The sequence below is a fragment of the Coloeus monedula genome, assembly GCF_965178545.1.
Source record: "Coloeus monedula genome assembly, chromosome: 30".
NCBI classification, from domain to species: Eukaryota; Metazoa; Chordata; class Aves; order Passeriformes; family Corvidae; genus Coloeus; species Coloeus monedula.
In genome coordinates this window covers 2,313,307-2,332,252 of record NC_138810.1, presented here as the reverse complement: position 1 = coordinate 2,332,252, position 18,946 = coordinate 2,313,307, and the positions used below count along the sequence as shown (strand labels likewise).

Sequence of the window (18,946 nt, the reverse complement as noted above, 5' to 3'; positions counted from 1 at the left end):
CACCGGCCGCAGTGCGTGACGTCACGGCCGTGGGTGGCCCCCGCGGGCGCGTCGGTGTGTCGGTGGGGCTCGGCGGCGGGGGAGGGGGGGGGCAACCCCGTGACGTCACCAGGCGCGCTGCCGTGCGGTATGAGGTCACCGGAGCCCATGACGTCATCCCGCACGTGGCCGCAGTGGCTTTAGGTGATGGGCTGTGGCGTGACCCTGGCTCCGTGGTGACGTCAGGGGGTGGCGTGTAAGCGGCCCCGCTGACCCCAGGGCATTGTCCCACTGGCCCCGGTGCAACGGGTGGCACGGGGTGATGGGCGCCGGCAGAGGGGCAGAACCCAAAGGGTGCTCCTGCAGGCTGGCCAGGTGACATCGGGTGACATCGGGTGACACAGGGTGACACAGGGTGACACAGGGTGACCGGCCACAGCAGCAAGGCCAGAACCCCCACAGAGCCCTCGCCGTGGTGGGGTAACACAGGATGTCAGCTGAGGGCCACACCCTCCACGAAGGGGTGACATGAGGTGACACGGCGTGACCAGCAGCAGCCAAGACCCCCCCCTTGTGCCCCCACGATGGCGGGGTTGATGTGACATGGGACAACACGGGGTGACGGGCCGCAGCCGAGGGGCCGGACCCCCATGGTGCCCCCGCAGGGGCAGGGCTGGGTGACCCGGGGTGCCACAGGGTGCCACAGAGCCATGGGCTCACCCGTGTCCCTGCCCCACAGCTGAGCCACCGGGGACACGTGGGGACACCGCTGTCCCCACCCTACACGCACACCGGACCAGAGCGTCCCTCGGGTGGGCCCGCGGCCCCTTTATTGCCTGCAGCAGGGACGGGGGGTCCCCAAACCCCCCGCCCTGGGAGGGGGCCGAGCACCGGTGTCCCCCCCCCCCGTGTCCCCCGGCAGCGGGGCAGGAATGTCCCTGAAATGTCCCGGCAGGAGCGAGGACGTGGCCCCGGCCCCGTGGCCGTCCCGGTGCCCCCGCACGGGGAATAAATAGGACGGGAGCTGCGCACGGGCCGGGGCGGCGGCTCCGGAGCCGCGGAGCTCCCAGCAGGTCGGTCGGTCTGTCCCGGCGACATCCCGGTGGATCCCGGTGCGGTCCCGGTCCCTGCTCCGGAGGCGGTCACAGCTCGTCGTGCGGGATGTGCAGCGCGTGGTCACACAGGTCTGCGGGGACAAACGGGGACCCTCAGCGGGTGCCGGAGCCCTGGGGGACCCTCAGGATGGGCTGGAGCCCCATGGAATTCTCGGGATATGCTGGAGCCCATTGGGACTCCCAGGATATCACAGCGCTGTGGGACTGTCTGTGGTGGAGCCCCGTGGGACCCTCAGGACGCCCCAGACCCCTGTGGGACCACCAGGATGTGTCAGAGCCCCGTGGGACCCCCAGGTAATGGCAGGTCCATGGGACCCTCCATGGTGGAGCCCTGTGGGACCCTCAGGGTGCCTCAGACCCCTGTGGGACCTCCAGGACACACCAGACCCCTGTGGGACCCTCAGGATGCCCCAGACCCCCACGAGACCCCCAGGACACGGCAGCCCCATGAGACCCTCTGTGGTGGAGCCCTGTGGGACCCTCAGGACACCCCAGACCCTCACAAGACCCCCAGGACATGGCAGCCCCATGGGACCCTCCGTGGTGGAGCCCTGTGGGACCCTCAGGGTGCCTCAGACCCCTGTGGGACCTCCAGGACACACCAGACCCCTGTGGGACCCTCAGGATGCCCCAGTCCCATGTGGGACCCTAGGGATGCCCCAGACCCCCACGAGACCCCCAGGACATGGCAGCCCCATGGGACCCTCCGTGGTGGAGCCCCGTGGGACCCTCCATGGTGGAGCCCTGTGGGACCCTCAGGACACGTCAGAGCCCCGTGCTGCCCTGTCCCCTCCTGCCCTGGCACCAGAACCGCTCCCCACTGTGACCTGAGCCGGGGCCAGCGGCGCTTCCCCGGCTTTGTCCTGTGGTTAATGACAAACGCGGCTCTTTGGACACAGCCACAGCCCGGCCTGTCCCTGCTCCGGCCCCTGCGCTGCCAGACGCAGGAGGAGCCCCAGGAGCAGCTGTGGAGACCCTCAGGATCCCCTGGGAAGGAGCGTTTCCCTGATGGCCGTGCCAGGTACAAAGGGACCTGCCCTGGCCCTGTGCGGGGCCCCGTCCAGGACTGGAGTGGCCCAAAGGTCACCTCGTGCCCTGACCTGAGTGTTTGTGAGCTGCAAATAGCCCCAGAACAGGGACAGGGCCATTGGATGTGCCAGGAGAGGCCACAGAGTCAGCACAGCAGCTGCCCTGGCTCGGCCCCAGCATCCAAAAAAAGTCTGGGCACTGGGCTGTGACGGGGAGCCGGGATTTTGGGAAGAGCTTGCAGCTCCTCCCTGCTCTGGGCTGGCAGGAAATTCTATCCCAGCACCAACGGAGCAGCCACGACCCCCAGACAGCAGGAGAGACCCCAGGAACAGCAGGAGAGACCCCCAGGAACAGCCCCTGCTCTGGGCTGGCAGCAAATCCCATCCCAGCACTGATGGAGCAGCCACAACCCCTGGAAGAGCAGGAGAGACCCTCAGGAACAGCTCCAGCTCTGAGCTGGTATCTCCTCCCATCCCAGCATGAACAGAGCAGATACAGCCCCTGGAACAGCTGGAGCAACTCCCTGGAACTGCAGGAAAGATCCCCAGGGACAGCCCCTGCTCGGGGCCAGTATCTCCTCCCATCCCAGCACCAAGGGAGCAGCAAAGACCCCCAAACAGCAGGAGAGACCCCCTAGGACAGCAGCAAAGATCCCCAGGGACAGCCTCTGCTCCGGGCCAGCGCCTCCTCCCATCCCAGCACTGACGGAGCAGCTTCAGCCTCTGGAGCAGGAGAGACCCCAGGGACAGCCCCAGCTCGGGGCTGGAATCTCCTCCCATCCCAGCACCGACGGAGCAGGAGAGACTCCCAGAACAGCAGGAAAAACTCCCAGGAACAGCTCCAGCTCTGGGCCAGCATCTCCTCCCATCCCAGCACCAACAGAGCAGGAGAGACCCCCGGAACAGCCGGAGAGACCCAGGGACAGCCCCAGCTCTGGGCTGGAATCTCATCTCCTCCCATTCCAGCACGGATGGAGCAGCCACGACCCCGGGATGAGCAGCAGAGCCCCCCGAGCCCCCCGGCTCACCCGTCCTCTTGCTGCAGAGCCGGTCCTTGACGTTTTCAGCCTCGTGGGAGAGAAACTCGATGAGCTCATCCTCGTATTCCTCGGCGATGCTCTCGCACTGCAACAGCACCGGTGACACCGGTGACACCCCTGGAGCCCCTCACACACCCACACCCTCCCAGGAGCTCCCCTGTCCCCCCACACACCGCGAATTTCAGGCTGGAAGTCACATCTCCGTCGAATTTGACGCCGGAAAGATCCATCTTGGTCCCGTCGTGGGAGATGACCCGGACGTAGCTCTTGCGGTGCGTGGCCGGATCCACCTTCTCCCCGTATTCCTTCATTTTCTCGCACACCCGCTCCAGCAGCTCCGTCAGGTGCGCCTCTGACCGTGCATAAGGCACCTGCGGCCCCGGGGAGGGGTCAGCGGGGCCCCCCCAGAGCGGGACAGGCAGCGGGGACAGCGGGAGAGGCCTCACCTCCACCACCGACTGGCTGCCGTCGGGGTTGATCCGGAACGAGCCCATCTGGATGGTTTTCCTGGGATCCACCTGGGCGATCTCCCACTCCAGTTCGTCCACCAGCGCCCGGCAGGCTGTGGGACACACGGTGACATGGGGGGCACGGTGACATGAGGGACACAGGGTCATGGGGAAGCTGGCACAGACACTCCTGTGGCTGCCCAGAGCCAGACTGGTGGGACTGGGGCAGACTGGGATGGTGGGTGTGCAAGGAGACGTCCCCACGGCCTGGGGACCCTCAGCCTGTCCCTGAGCAGGGTGAGCAGGTCCCACTGGACACCTCCCCGCCCTGTGCCGCCACCCTGACCTGTGCCGCCTGTCACCCTCTGCCCCGTCCTGTCTTGCCCTGTCCCTTCTGTGTCCCTCTGTCCCTGTCCAGCCCTGTCTCCCCATCTCACCCTGTCCTATCCCGTCCCCCCCGTTCTGTTCCCTGTCCTCCCTTTTCCCCCCTTTCCCACCCTGTCCCCCTGACCCATCCTGTCCCCCCGTGTTCCCCCGCACCTCCGCAGTGCAGGTCCTGGCTCCGGCGGGCTCCGGCCGTGGGCAGCAGCGATGCCAAGGCCAGGGCCAGGCCGAGCAGTGCCGGTACCCGGCCCCTCATCCTCAGGGCTCCGCAGATTCCCGGGATCCCGCCCCGCATCCTCAGGGCTCCGCTGTCACCTGCGGGCAGGGGCAGCTCCAGCGCCGGTGGCTCCGCTGGCCCCGCACCTCGTCCCATCCCTGGCCGGCCCGTCCGGCCCCCCGGGAGCCCCGTTCCCTGCAGAGCCCGGTTCTCCTTAGGGCTCCATCCCTTGCCGAGTCCCGTTAGTGCCCCTGGACACCACAGGGACCCCTCCCCTATAGGGCAGAGCCCAGAGCCCCTACAGAGATTCCTTCACTACCGAGCAGAGTCCAGAACTCCTACAAAACCTCCTCCTCTATAGACCAGAGCCCGGAGCGCCTATAGAGCCCCCTCCCCTACAGAGCAGAGCTCAGACGCCCCTACAGAGCCCCCTCCCCTCCGGGATCCCCTCACAGCCCCCCACGGAGCCCTTCTCCTCCAGAGCCGAGCCCAGCGCCTCCCTGGGAGCCCACTCGGCCCGCACCCGGCCCGGCCCCCCCGTCCCGCGCCCCCCATCCCGAGCTCCGGGCCGGGCCGAGCCCCCCGCCCTGCGCCCCCCGTACCGGCCGCTCTCCCGTCCCGCTCCCACCGCCCCCCACACCGACCGGCTGCCCCGGGGCTGCCCGCGGCGCCGCCTGTCCCGGCGCGCCCCCGGCCCGCCCCGCCGCGGGCCACGGCCGCTCGGAGCGGGCGGCGGCCGAGACGCGCCGGGTGGCGTAGCCGGTCGGACCGGTCAGACCAGCAGGGGCGGCTCCTCGGCCCGCGGCGGGGCCGAACCGTGAGCAGGCAGCGCCGGGGCAGCCCGAGACGGGCACCGAAGGCCCCGCCGTTGCCAGGGCCCGGCCGCGTGGCGCTCGGCCCTGCGTGGGCGGGGCCTGCCGTGACCCCGCCCACCGGAGCGGCTTGGCCACGCCCCCACCCCGCCTCAGCCGCGTCCCGGGGCCGGGACCGACACCGGGTTTGGGTCCGTCCCGCCGTGCCCCCGCTCTGAGCCCCGCTCCGAGCCCCGGACCGAGCCTGGGTTCGGGTCCGTCCCGCCGTGCCCCCGCTCTGAGCCCCGGACCGAGACCGGGTTTGGGCCCGTCCCGCCGTGCCCCCGCTCTGAGCCCCGACCGAGACCGGGTTCGGGTCCGTCCCGCCGTGCCCCCGCTCTGAGCCCCGGACCGAGCCTGGGTTCGGCTCTGTCCCGCCGTGCCCCGGTCTGAGCCCCGGTCTGAGCCCCGGACCGAGACCGGGTTCGGCTCTGTCCCGCCGTGCCCCGGTCTGAGCCCAGGTCCTGGTCCGTCCCGCCGTGCCTCCGGTCTGAGCACCGACCCGGACCTTGGTCCGTCCTGCCGTGCCCCGGTGCTGGTCCCGTTCCGAGCCCGGGCCCGGTCAATGCTGCCGTGTCCCCGGTGCCAGCCCGGCTCCTCTGCACCGTGTCCCTGCTCCCAGCCCCGGTCCCGGTCATTCCTGCCGTGTGCCCCGTGTCAGCCCCGCTCCTTCCTGCTGCGCGGCCGATCCGGGACCTTCCTGCCGTGCCCCGGTCCCGGTCCGGCTCCGTCCTGCCGTGTCCCCGGCCCCAGTCCCGGCACCGCCTTGTACCCGGTCCCAGTGCTGGTCTGAGCCCGGCTCCGTCCTGCCGTGCCCCGGTCCCGGTCCGGCTCCTCCGTGCCGTGTCCCCGGTCCCGGCCCCGGTCCCGGTCCCGCCCCCCGGAGCCAAGGAGGACACGGCCGCACGGGGGTCCGAGGCTGTTTTATGAAGGCGCCCGGGCCGGCGGGCGAGCGGGGTGGGGAGGGCAGCGCTTCCCGGTACCGGCAGGGAAAGGGAGCCCCGGGACGGGGGTCGAGCGGGTCGGGGACAGCCCCGGCCCCGCTGCTGGTTCCAGTTCCACGCGTGTCCACCTCTGCCGGGGCTGCTCCTCGCGGCGGCTCCGGTCACAGGGCCAGCACAGGGGGGAACACGGCCCCGTCTGCGGGGACACAGCGGGGTGAGAGGGGACACGGGGAGGGGAGAGGGGACACAGGAAGGGAGAGAGGAGACACGGGGAGGGAGAGAGGGGACAGGGAGAGGGGACACAGCGGGGGAGAGAGGGGACACGGGGAGGGGACAGGGAGAGGGGACACAGGAAGGGAGAGAGGGGACACGGGGAGGGGAGAGGGGACACGGGGAGGGGAGAGAGGGGACACGGGGAGGGGGTGGCGGTGGCATCTTACGCTTGGGGCTGCTCTGGCTGTCGGGCTCGGGCACCTTCCAGTCCAGCTTGCGGCCCTTCTCGTAGAGCCCCTTGAGCACCTTCCGGAACTCCTCGGGCTCCGAGCCCTGCGGGCTCAGCTCCAGGTACTTGCGGTAGAGCTGCAGCGCCGTCCGAGCATCCTCGATGCTGTCGTGGGTCTCCCCCTGGATCTTCAGGTCTGCGGGGACAGCCCTCGCTCAGCGGGGGGACCCCCGGGGGGATGGGGGGGGGACTCCGCCCTGGCTCCCGCCCCTTCCCGGATCCAAGAGTTCGGCCACTGACCCAGGAAGTACCAGGCGAGGAAGCGCAAGGAGATCATCCTCTTCCTCGGGATGTGGAACAGGTACACGGTGTCGATCACCTGGTCCTTGGGCACCTGGGGAAGGGGAGAGGGTCCTGCTGCCGGGGGTGGGGGGCTGCAAACCCGACCTGAGCCCTCCCAGCCCCAGCCGGGACCCCCGTGCAGGCAGGGAGGGGGCTCGGGCTGTCACCATCAGGTTGATGACACGGAAGTCCTTCTGCAGCCCGTGGCCCACGAACTTGACGCCCACGTCGATGAGGAAACGCAGCTTCAGGTACGTGGATTTGAGGGTGGTCAGGTGCTTGGAGGAGATCTTGGCATCCAGGTCTCCCGGCTTGATCCCGGAGTACTGGGTCAGGTAATCCACCACCTGTGGAGACCAGGGCACCTGGAGGGGGCTGGGGAGGGGCACAGGGGCTCTGCCCCATCCCCAGTTCCCCTGCCAGCACCCCGGGGAGGGGGCTGGTGTTGCAGGACAACAGCCCCAGGTGAGCATGGAGCACCCAGGTGTCCAGGTGAGGACATGGGAGTCCAGGGGAGGTCACCAAAGGGGACACAGGAGTCCAGGGGAGGTCACCAAAGGGGACATAGGAGTCCCTGGGGAGCACCCGGGTGTCCAGGTGAGGTCACCAAGGAGAACACAGGAGTCCAGGTGAGGTCACCAAAGGGGACACAGGAGTCCAGGGGAGGTCACCAAAGGGGACACAGGAGTCCCTGGGGAGCACCCAGGTGTTCAGGAAAGGTCACCATGGAGAACATGGGAGTCCGGGTAAGGTCACCAGGTGTCCATAGGGTGCACCCAGCTGTCCATGGGGAGCACCCAGGTGTCCAGGTGAGGTCATGGGAGTCCAGGGGAGGTCACCACAGAGGACACAGGAGTCCCTGGGGAGCACCCAGGTGTCCAGGTGAGGTCACCAAGGAGAACACAGGTGTCCAGGTGAGGTCACCAAAGGGGACACAGGAGTCCCTCGGGAGCACCCAGGTGTCCACAGAGTGCACCCAGCTGTCCCTGGGGAGCACCCAGGTGTCCAGGTGAGGTCACCAAGGAGAACACGGGAGTCCAGGTAAGGTCACCAGGTGTCCATAGGGTGCACCCAGCTGTCCATGGGGAACACCCAGGTGTTCAGGTGAGGTCACCATGGAGAACACAGGTGCCCAGGTGAGGCGACCATCACCAGCAGAGCAGGTCCACGTCCTCCCTGGGGGCCTGGGGAGCTGCGTGAGGCCAAGTGGGCACCCCCATACCTGCTCCTGGGTGGAGATGTAGTCATCGATGAAGGGCACGCCCTCGTTGGGGCCCTGCCCACGCACGCAGGTGATCCGGGCCACCGACATCTGGCTGGGCTTGATGGTGGACTTGGTGCCATCACTGCGCAGCTCGGCCTCTTCCTGCCACCAGGGACGGGACACGTGGTGACCAACAACCCCAGAGGGGCTGTCCCCACGCCCTGTCCCCCCCGTCCCCTGCCCCAGGGCCCCCCTCACCTCGTTCAGTGTGACGAACTCTGCGTCCAGCCCCACCAGGTCTCCCGCCTGGGGCATCTCGCTCAGCATGAGGGGGATGAAGGTGGCGTGGCACTTGCGCTGCTTCCGGGCCAGCGAGGCCTCGGCTAGCAGGACGCTGGCCTCGATGGGGTTCTTGACTGTGCAGGGAAAGGGGAAGGAGCTCAGCGGTGCCCTGGCGGCGCCGGCCCCGCCGCCACTTCCACGCCAGGCACTCACTGACAAGGTTGTACTTGGCGTTGAGGTTCCTCCGGGCATAGTAGAGGATGGCTGGCACCTTCCAGCTCATGTCGAACTGCACGGCCTCGCACTGCAGGGGAGGGGGGGACGGTCAGGGGCAAACCTGGGTGGCTCCACGGGGTGGCCACGGTGTCGCCTCGGCGCTCACCTTGTCCACGGGCTCGATGAGGAAGTCGTTGAAGAGGTACCACTGCTGGTGTGTGACCCCCTGGGGGAAAAGGCACAGCCTTAGGGGCCCCCCCCAGGCCAGAGCAGTGACTCCTCTGCCCGGTTACCAGCGAAAGGAGGGTGTGACGATGCCATGTGGGAACCCCCGCCCTTCCTGGGACACCGTGGGGAAATCCCTGCTGCCCTGGGTGGTGACAGAGGACGTGAAAGGATTGGGCTGGACGGGCTCCGGGCTCTGCCCAGCTCCCGACCAAAACTCCAGGGAGATGCAAGAGATAAGAGCCAGGGATGGAGCCTTGACACACTCTGGGAATTCCTGGCTTGGGCATCTCCAGCAGACAACAGGACTGCCCAGACCAGCCCTTTCCTCAGGAAGGGAAATGACGTCCCTGCCCTTACCTGGAAGTACAAGGACAAGCTGGCACTGTGCCCGTGGCCAGGAGGAACCAGCCTGAGTGGGTGTGGGAAGAGGGTTTCTTCAGCCCTTTCCTTCCCGTGAGGGGCCCCAGCAGCTCTCGGCTGTTCGGGGCTGCCTGGCACATTCAGCCACTCAAGACTCCACCGAGAGACCCGGCAATGATGGATCCCCCCCTCGGGAAGGCTCCTGGGAGCTGGTGGGGATCCTGCAGGGTCTCACCTCCTTCCGCTGGTGGTAGGTCTCTCCCACCTTGATGTGCCCCACCAGGCTGCCCCCGGTGCGGGAATCCAGGATGTGGACAACGGTGGCCATCAGGTCGTAGATGTACACGGACTCGGGGTCGTCCGTCGGGCTCAGCTGTGGGAGGAACCGGGAATATCTGAACCCCCAAACCACCAGCCCCGACATTTCCATGCCCCCCCTGAGTGATCTCCAAGACATCCTCGTCACCTCTCAGCAGAAAGTGGTTCTGAGGCAGCTCTGCTCCCACAGCCCCACGTGCTCCTCTCACTTCACCCACGGTGATTCTGTCCCTTTACCTCATCGGTCTCGCTCCAGTTGCTCACGTCGAGCTCTTTGCTCTTGGTCAACCTCATCTTGATGGCGTGAGGGATCCAAATGTTCTTCAGTTCCTCCACAGAAGGATACAAATGCCCCGTGTCAGGGTTCCCCAGATCCTTCCTGCACCCAGGGGAAACGTGGAAGGCTGAGTTGGAGGGAAATGTCACCCAGGCCAGGACTCCTCAGCTCGTTCCTAAAATTTCTGTGGGAAGCTGGAGCTGCCTGCAGCAGCACCCTGGGAGAGGTGCTCAGCCAACGTGGTTTGAGGGCTTTTGTCAGGCAGAAAAGGGGCACGAGGTGGGTGACCAAGGGGACGTGGTGCAGCCTCAGACAGGCAGGGTATCAAATGAACGTAATTAGCTGAGAAATGACCCAGAGAATCACCCAGGAGGTGTCACTACTCAGAGCCAGCACCCCAGGAACAGAATCCCAGAATCCTTGAGGTTGGAAAAGCTTTTCAAGAACACCAAGGCCAAGCTCTGGCCAATCCCCACCTTGTCACCCAGCCCAGAGTGCCACGTCCAGTCATTCCTTGGACACCTCCAGGGATGCTGACTCCACCACCTCCCTGGGCAGGTCCAAACCCTTTCCATGAAGAAATTCCTCCTGAAGGGTCACCTACCACTCTCCAAGAGAGATCTCCTTTCCCTTGGTGATGTCAAAGCCTCCTCTCTTCATCATGGCTTTCTGAAAGGAATACTGGCAACGAAACACAGGCAAGCGTCAGCACACGGTGACAGGCCAGCTCTGGGGACACGTGGGTGACAGCCAGGCCAGGAGCAGGGAAAACACAGGGATATTAAAGTTGGTGACGGGGAAAAAGCAAGGGAAACCCAAGGTCCCGCACTGCCGTGGTCCCGGGGGGCTGGGGGAGAGACAGAGTGACTCCTGCGGTCCCTTCAGCTCTGCCACACCACGAGATCTCGTCTTTTCCGACTCCAAAGGCATGGCCCATGCCACGGGCACGAGCGGATGGCACCGGGTCCTCTGCCAGCACGGCTCAGGTGGAGGGAGAGAGGCCAGAGACAGCGAGAGCAGAGTGAAAACCTTGGCGGGGCCGGGCACCGCAACCCCCGCGTGCCGGGAGAACCGGCCCCGGAGTGTCTCCCCCACCTCAGCCTGTGTCTTCCAGAAATCTGCCTCCTTGGAGCTGTTCACCTCACAGTTAATGACCAGCACGTCTGGCAGGCAGCGGATGTTCCGGGTCTGCACCTGCGGGGAGAGGGGGATGTGGAAATGGGAGCCCTGGGGAGGCTCCGAGCGGGATTTGGGACATCCTCCCCTCCCCAGCGGCACTTCAGCACAACAGCTCCCAGGGGAGGTTTCTTCCTGCTGAATCCTTGCCCCTGTGAGAGGAATTCACAGAACCCAGGAAATACCCCAGGGCTGCCAGCCGGGCCAGGAACCGAATCTCTGGCATCCACTCAGGAGGTTCCCCGGTGACTAATGGAGAAACTGCCCCCCTCACGCCCCTCTCCTGCAGCCCCTCGTGCCTGTCCCCCCCTCCCAGGCTCACCGTGGGCTGGTATTTCTCACAGTTCTCACACCAGGCTTGCGTGTTCTGCTCCAAGCAGATGCTGCGCTTCAAAATTTGGGCAAACTCGTAATCCTTGGCTGGTTTTTCTGCAGGGAGAAAGGAGAATAACGTCACCTCCCCGACACACAAACCTTGACCAGCTGAGCTCAGCCAAACCTCTGGGGTTTTCCTCGCAACCACCAGCCAGAAGGTCAAGCCCCAAATGTGTCTTTCCGTAGCCAAAAGCTCGGCTGGTTGGAAACCCACCCCTGGAGCTGAGGCAGCTCCTGGCTGCAGGTGTGTTCCAGCTGGGAAAATCATGGATAACAAACCCCACCTGGCTGAGGGTGCTGGGCCCTGCCCTTACCGGTGCTGTCGGGGTAGGAGAGGGTGAAGAGCAGCGTGGAGGACACACGGACGGTCTCCTTCCCGCAGCGGCACATGCTGCAGTTCTCCATCTCACAGCTGAACAGCTGCCCGATGACAGAGTCCCCCGAGGAGCCAAAGCTGCTGCAAAAGCAGCACTGGGATCAGCAGAATCCCACAGATCCCTAAGCTGGGGACCCACAGCTCGGGCCTGCTCCCAGATTCCAGCAGATTTCGGGGAAGCAGCCATCTGAGCAGTCCCCAGAGCCCCTCTGGAAGCTCAGCTGGTGTCCTCTGTAAAGCCTCAACCCTCCAAACAAGGTTTTAAGGGGGTGGAGGCTCAGCACAGGGTTCAAACACGGGGGAAGCTGCAGCTCCGGGTGTTCCCATGGATCCCTCAGGGCATGAGGGGCAAGGAAGCTTCCCGAGGGATGGGTGGGGTCTCTGGGAAGCAGCCCCTCTCCCCAGCTGGGTCATTCCCAGTCCTGTCCCCACACCAGGGCCTCACCTGCTGCCAGCCCCCCGGTAGGCCTGGGGTCCCTCCTGCTCCTGCGTTTCCTGGTGCAGCTGAGTGAGGATGAAACGGTTCCAGCTCTGAATGAGCCTCCCCAGGTTCACCTTCCCCGTGGCTTCGTCCGAGTCCGCCAGGATCAGCCCCAGCGCCGAAGCCTCCGGGATCGTGCGGAAAGCCCGCAAGAAGTTGCTTCCCTGGAGACGGGGCAAGAGCAACACCGAGGTCAAGTGACTGGAGTTTCCACGCTGAGTGCCCAGCACCACTCCCGTTCCTCTGCTGCCATCCCCGTGACCCTCCCCTGCACCCAGGGGAATCGTGGAGGGAGATGTCGCCCAGGCCAGGACTCCTCAGCTCGTTCCTAAAATTTCTGTGGGAAGCTGGAGCTGCCTGCAGCAGCACCCTGGGAGAGGTGCTCAGCCAACGTGGTTTGGGGGCTTTTGTCAGGCAGAAAAGGGGCACGAGGCTGGGGGGCTCCGAAAGGGGGCACGAGGTGGGTGACCAAGGGGACGTGGTGCAGCCTCAGACAGGCAGGGTATCAAATGAACGTAATTAGCTGAGAAATGACCCAGAGAATCACCCAGGAGGTGTGGGCAGCCCAGGCCAGCACAGACCTGGCAGGGGTCTCCTCGGGACAGGTCCAGCATGTGGAAGAGCAAGCCCAGCTCGCAGCCCAGGCAGAATTCCTTCTGGCACAGGTGGTTCTGGACCAGGCAGCGGACTGGCTCCAGGAAATACAGCACCTGGCAGAGACCCAGGAAATACAGCACCTGGCAGCAGTCAGGGGGGTTCTGGGGGGGCCACGAGGGTCTGGGGGGGTGGGAGCGGGGCAGCTCCCACCTGGATCATGCAGTTGCAGTAGGCGTTGGGAATGTGGGGCTCCAGCCCCGCGAACAGCGTCTTGTTGTAATGCTTGAAGTCAAAATCCTCCAGCCCCAGCTTGGAGTATTTGATGGTGACCTGAGCAGAGACGTGACAGGTTAAACAAACATCTCCCCACGCCACGGGACCCCCGGTGCTCCCCACGCAGAGCAGCCCCCCGAGGCCACCACCTTCCTGTACTTCTTGGCCACCCTGTAGAGGTGTGGCTCCTCTTCACGCCCGATCGGGGACTCGGGGACTTGGCTGAAGTTGTCAAACTCATTGTCCATCTCCTTTAACCGATAAGGAATCTGTGAGCAGGGAGAGAGGAGGGATGAGCAGCTGAACCCTGAGGCGGGGAGAAGCCACACGTAGTGAAACGAGTGACTCCCGGGCTTTCCTGCCTCCTTGAATGAGCAAAGGGATCCACCAGAAGGGAGAGGGGCCCTCCCTGGAGCTGCACGAGGCCTCCACACCTTCCTGCTCACAGGGATTTGTCACTGTGGGAAACCACAGGGCAGTGTTTTCCCAAGGGTGAGGGACGTGCCATGAACTTCCCAGCCGGACAGCTCAGACCTTCCCTGCCCAGAGCCACGGAGGGATGGAAGTGGGAAAACTCCGTCCTTTTCCCTGCTCAAGAGAAGCTGCCACCTCCAAACTACACCTGCAACATCCTGTGGGAATTCCACCTCTTGTCCCAGTCCCTGAAAACCTCGGGGATCGCTCAGCACACAAAGAGCTCTGCCCCTTCCTGGGCTGCAGAGCTCCACCCTCCCAAAATCCCCTCCCAGGAGCGGGTACCTGGTTACGGAGCTTGGTCCTGGGGTTTGGGGCGTAGCCAATGAACCCCACTTTCTTCATGGTGCGCAGAATCTCGGGATCGACCGGGGGGGCTCGCCTGGAAACACCCCCGAGTCAGAGCAGCATCTCTCACCCACCCAAGGACCCACCGGGTGTGCTCAGGGACCCACCCTGAGGGTGGTCCTGAGGGTTCCCCCCCTCCTCAGCCCTTCCCCAGGTTCAATTTTGTCTTGGGTTGAGACAAGTTTAGGAGGGACAAGTTCGGTTTTCTATCCCAACAAGGGACGTGCCAGGGCAGCAGCGCTGAGCACGGGGGTGTTGAGGGGCAGGAAGAGGGAAAAGGAGATTCCACACAGGCAGAGCAGAGCCAGGATCCCACTGGGATCTCCCCACCAGCAAGAGGGAGGTGGGACCATGCCCCACCATCCTCACACCTGCCCAGTCACTGCAGGCAACTCATCTGGCACCTCCCAGGGCAGGCAAGCAGGAAGGAGCAGGCTCTACCAGAGGCAGCTTTCCTGTGCTTTTCCCATGTTATTTTACCGGGAGAGGCCAGGAATTACCGCGGCGCCGGGGCGGAGTTGGCAGCGGGCCAGTCGGAGAGCAGCGCGTCGCTGGTCAGCGGCACCGGGATGAGCGAGAGAGGCACCAGGTCCTGGTTCCAGTCCAGGTGTGGCAGCGTGTCCACCATGCAGGGCAGGGCGAAGTCGGTCTCCCGGGAATAAGCGTTGAAGGTCACCTCCGGGGAGTCGGCCCAGAGGTGGACGCAGCCCTCGGAGTCGCCGAAGGCCAGGGCCTGCTTGCTGGCCGACACGTCGAAGGTCATAATGAGCGGCCCCACGGTGTTCACGTGGAAGATGTCGGCGGGGTTGGCCAGCCCGGTGGGCTCACAGAACTGGCACTGGCCTGGAAGGAGGGAAAAGTGGGATAACGTGGCACTGGGGGTATGTGTGGGAATCAGGATGTGGTGACATGTGGGCCTCACGCCACTGGAAGCGGCTGGGCTCGGACAACCACCATGGGATATCGTGAGTGGGAAGGGACCCACAAGGATCGAAGTCCAACTGCTGTCCTTGCATGAGACAACCCCAAAACCTCCCCATTCCCCAAATCCCAACAGCTGAGAGCGTTGTCCAAACACTCCCTGACCTCCAGAATCATGGAATATCCTGAGTGGGAAGGGACTCACAAGGATCATCAAGTCCAACTCCTGGCCCTGCACAGGACAACCCCGAAAGTTCCTCAAATCCCCAAATCCCAACACCTGAGAGCACTGAGGACTAGCGAGCATTGTCTGAGCGCTCCCTGGTCCCTGGAATCAGGGAATATCCTGAGCTGGAAGGGACCCACAAGGATCAAAGTCCAACTCCTGTCCTTGCACAGACACTCCAAAATCCCACCCAGTCCCTGACAGCGCTGTCCAAACCCTTCTGGAGCTCTGGCAGCCTCAGGGCCGTGCCCAGTCCTTGGAGAGCCTGTTCAATGCCCAACCACCCTCTGGGTGAGGAACCTTTTCCCAAAATCCAGCCTAAACCCCTTCTGGCACAGCTCCAGCCATGTCCTGTCACTGTGAGGAACTTGTGAGGTCTCCACTGCTCCAGCCTGAATCCCCCAGGATTCAACCCTGAACTTGGGGACACCAAGGGACCGTCCCCACACCGTGACGGAGCCAGAGCTGCCCGCACCTGTCTGCGAGATGATGGCCAGGCGGGAGGTGTAGGTGGGGATGAAGCGGAGGAAGAAGGGGTCGATGTGGACCTGCAGGGGGGTGGTCGCCCGCATCATGCGCAGGTCGTAGACCTTGAGGAAGCGGTCGCAGGCCAGGCCGTTCATGCGGCTGGAGAAGCCGCAGGTCACCAGCAGGTTCCCGTGCACGTCGAAGTCGGACAAACTCCCGGAGTAGGCGTCGAACTCGTGCTCCACCACGAAGGTGCGCAGGTCACGCAGGGACACCTGTGATGGGATGTCCTGGAGTGCCCAGGAGCTCTGGGAAAAGCCCCCAATTCCAGCATCTCCCTCCCGGCACGGGCGTTACCTTGCCCGAGGTGTGCCCGCAGAAGAAGAAGCGGTTGGATTGCCTCATGATGGTGATGCCGGGCACCTCCACGGTGTACTGGGAAGGAGGCGGGGAAGAGCGGGGATGAGCAGGGACGGATCCCAGAGCAAAGCTGCAGGGAGCAGCCCCCGGCCCGGCCGCACCTTCTGCGTCTCCTGGACGGTGTTGAGGTCGATCTCGAGGACGTGGTTCTGCAGCCCGGCCACGAGCAGGGTGTTGTTGTCCGTCAGCAGCAGGCTGTGCATGTCCTCGGATTCATCCATGCTGGGGACAGGCGGGACACCCTCAGGCTCCTGCCCGGCTCGGGGAGGGAGCAGGGAGGGGATGGAGGGGCCAGAACCACTCACAGGTAGTCGAAAATTATGAGGCCGCCGCGGGACATGTACTTGAGGTTGGTTTTGGTGAGGAACAGGACGCCGTTCTCCAGGCTCTGGATCTGGCGGATGTCGTCGCTGCTGTTCACCTGGAAGGAGGAGTAGCGCTCCAGCGTCGGCCCGAAGAAGGAGGTGGCGTGGCCCTAAAAGCACAGGGGACAGGGATGTCACAACCCCGTGTCCCAGTGGGTGTGACACGGCCCAGCGTGGCTTTGTCCTCTGCCAGCTCCCGGCTTTTCCAGGTTATGGGGGGACATTCCCGGCCCTCCCGGGTGCCCCCAAACCAGGGAAGGCACCTCAGACCTTTCCCTGGATGCAGGCACCAGTAAAAAATCCCAACACAACCCCACAGCGGTGATAGGGGAAGCAGTGAGGGGTCTGTGCTCTGAGAGTTTACGTGGACAGATAAAGAGGGAAAGGTTTTAAATCAAAAGAGGGGACTTAGGTGGGATATTGGGATGAAATTCCTCCCTGGGAGGGCAGTGAGGCGTTGGAATGGATTTCCCAGAGAAGCTGTGGCTGCCCCATCCCTGCAAGTGTCCAAGGCCACCTTGCACAGGGCTTGGAGCAGCCTGGGACAGTGGGAGCAGGGGGTGGGATGGGACGAGCGTGTGTCGGCCTGGAGAAGGGAAGGCTCCAGGGAGACCTTGGGAGTTCCTTCCAGTGGCTAAAGGGGCTCCAGGAGAGCTGGAGAGGGACCTGGGACATGGGCAAGGAGCGATGGCACAAGGGGGAATGGCTTTAGAGCAGGCTTAGGCGGGATCTTGGGAAGAAATTCTTGGGAAGAAATTCCTCGCTGTGAGGGTGGTGAGGCCCTGGAAGGACTCCCCAGAGGACACCCAAGGCCAGCTTGGATGGAGCAAGCGGGAGGCGGGTGCAACCAGCCGAGCTTCACTCTCCCTCCCACCCCCAGCCCATTCCGTGATATCCCATCGCATCCCGCTCCTGCAGGCATCCCACACGTACCCCGTGGTTCCCAACCCACAGCATCTCCTCGTGCAGGTCGAAGTGGGACACGGAGACGGGCACGCCGACCTCGGAGACGGCCGTGTGCAGCTCGCTGTACATGCCCTCCATCAGGTGCACCGACTCCGGCACCGCCATCCCCTCCAGGGACACTCCCTCGGGATCCAGCTCCACCAGGCTGGGGGTCAGGTGCGCATCCAGGACGGGGTCCAGCAGGGGAGGCGCGTACTCGGCCAGGGAGGGGTTGAGCCCTTCGAAATTCATGGTGAATCCCGGCCTTTGGGGTGGAAAAGGAACTGAGGCGGCCACCTGGGAACACCCGGACTTCTTGGAATCGGTGACTTGCGGGGATGGGAATGGCAGCTGGAATCTCCGGGGTGGGGGGTGAAGTGCAAGGCTTGGGGACGTAAAGTCCCTTCCCTGGGGGGTGCTCAGAGCCCCGGCACGGCCGGGGGAAGGGGCCTGAGGTGGTCCCGGGGCACCGGGCAGCGTCTGGGGGAACTGGGAAGCAGCGCAAGGGTGCCAGGCAGCCTCCCGGGGGTAGCGGGCAGTGGTCTCAGAGCACTGAGCAAGCTCCGGAGGAAGCGGGCAGTGGCCCAAGGCACCGGGCAATGGTCCCAGAGCACCGGGCAGACTCCGGGGAACCGGGCAGTGATCCCATGGCACCGGGCAGCCTCCCGAGGAGCCAAACCGGGCCGCCTGGGGAGCTCGGGGCCCCGCCCGGGCCCCGCCCCGCCCCACCCCCGGGGCTCCGGGCCAGCTCCGCACCCGCCGCCTTTATCTCCGCGGGCTGACACCGAACGCGCCGGCGGGATCGGCGGTATCGGCGGCCGCAGTCCCGGGCGTTTCCGGGCGGGACACGGGAGGCCCGGCCCGAGCGGCCGCTGTCACCGAGCCCGAGCCGCCACCCACAACCCGCCGCGCGCGCCGTTACCGAGCCGCCGCGGGCAGAGCCGCGCCGGGGCCGCGCTCCCGGGCTCGTCCCACTGCGTCGCCGCGGCCGGGCCGGGGCCGAGGCCGCTCCCGCCGTCGCTACGGCAACCGAGCCCCCTGCCCGGTAAACCGGGCCCGCCCCGGGCCGCCGACCAATGGCAGCGCCGAGCGCCGGCCGCCGACCAATCAGAGCCCGAGGGGGGCGGGACTAAGCGGCGCGGCGGAACGGGGCGGCGCACGGGCCAAAAAGGCTGAACTCGGCTGGTTCGCGGCGGGGGAGCCCCGGGGGAAGCCCCGGGACCCCCGGGCACCTCTGAGACCCTCGGGTGCTGCCGGGCCGTGCGGTGTCTGCGGCCTGTGGGCTCCCACGGCTGTCACGCAGCGTCCCCGGACACCCTACGAGATCTCACGGTGTCCCACGGGTGTCACAGAGCAGCCCGCGGCATCCCACAGTGCCCGCGGGTGTCGTTCAGCGTCCTCTGGCCCCCCTCGGGATCCCGAAGTGTCCCCAAATGTCCCACGCAGTCCCTTGGCGTTCCACAGCGTGCAGTGGGGTCCCGCAATGTCCCCTGGGGTCGCCCGGTGCCCCGGTCCCGCAGTGTCCCCCCCGGTGCCTCCCCTGGCACCCCACGGGGTCCCAAAGTGTCCCCAGATGCCCCTCAGTGTCCCTTGCTCTCCTCAGGGTCCCTCAGTGTCCCGCAGTGTCCCACGGGGTCCCAAAGTGTCCCCAAATGCCCCACAGCGTCCCACTCAGCCTCCTGGTACCCCACGGTGTCCACTGGTGTCCCACAGGGTCCCACGATGTCCCACGGCGCCCCACTGGGTTCCACCGCATCCCAAATGTCCCACAGTGTCCCTTGCACTCCCCTGGCACCCCACAATGTCCACCAGTGCCCCACGGCGT

General features: G+C 65.5%; 2 protein-coding genes across 6 annotated transcripts; both read right to left on the bottom strand.

Annotated features, from left to right (window-relative positions):
- Window positions 1-783: 783 nt before the first annotated feature.
- Window positions 784-4,995, bottom strand: CNPY2 (canopy FGF signaling regulator 2). Of its 3 annotated transcripts, none has more exons than XM_082299248.1 (6): window positions 4,815-4,995; window positions 4,152-4,310; window positions 3,609-3,724; window positions 3,336-3,533; window positions 3,151-3,247; window positions 784-1,165 (listed from the first exon to the last, which is right to left on the bottom strand). In XM_082299248.1, exons 2-6 carry the CDS (start codon window positions 4,288-4,290, stop codon window positions 1,122-1,124), a joined length of 594 nt encoding a protein of 197 aa, XP_082155374.1. In that variant the 5' UTR covers window positions 4,291-4,310; window positions 4,815-4,995; the 3' UTR covers window positions 784-1,121. The 3 variants fall into 3 exon arrangements, with proteins under 3 accessions (XP_082155374.1, XP_082155375.1, XP_082155373.1); XM_082299249.1 differs by having other exon boundaries at window positions 4,857-4,995; XM_082299247.1 differs by lacking the exon at window positions 4,815-4,995 and having other exon boundaries at window positions 4,152-4,556.
- A 986-nt stretch (window positions 4,996-5,981) lies between these two features.
- Window positions 5,982-18,166, bottom strand: PAN2 (poly(A) specific ribonuclease subunit PAN2). 3 transcript variants are annotated; one of them, XM_082298971.1, is made up of 26 exons: window positions 18,044-18,166; window positions 17,110-17,386; window positions 16,117-16,286; window positions 15,913-16,033; window positions 15,749-15,826; window positions 15,399-15,666; window positions 14,277-14,619; window positions 13,714-13,810; window positions 13,104-13,223; window positions 12,892-13,011; window positions 12,666-12,794; window positions 12,049-12,248; window positions 11,542-11,684; window positions 11,175-11,281; window positions 10,772-10,870; window positions 10,281-10,357; window positions 9,637-9,778; window positions 9,317-9,454; window positions 8,660-8,719; window positions 8,491-8,581; window positions 8,254-8,411; window positions 8,014-8,157; window positions 6,959-7,138; window positions 6,750-6,843; window positions 6,448-6,645; window positions 5,982-6,203 (listed from the first exon to the last, which is right to left on the bottom strand). In XM_082298971.1, exons 2-26 carry the CDS (start codon window positions 17,371-17,373, stop codon window positions 6,169-6,171), a joined length of 3,576 nt encoding a protein of 1,191 aa, XP_082155097.1. In that variant the 5' UTR covers window positions 17,374-17,386; window positions 18,044-18,166; the 3' UTR covers window positions 5,982-6,168. The 3 variants fall into 3 exon arrangements, with proteins under 3 accessions (XP_082155097.1, XP_082155098.1, XP_082155099.1); XM_082298972.1 differs by having other exon boundaries at window positions 11,542-11,681; XM_082298973.1 differs by lacking the exon at window positions 5,982-6,203 and having other exon boundaries at window positions 6,527-6,645; window positions 6,761-6,843.
- Window positions 18,167-18,946: the final 780 nt, after the last annotated feature.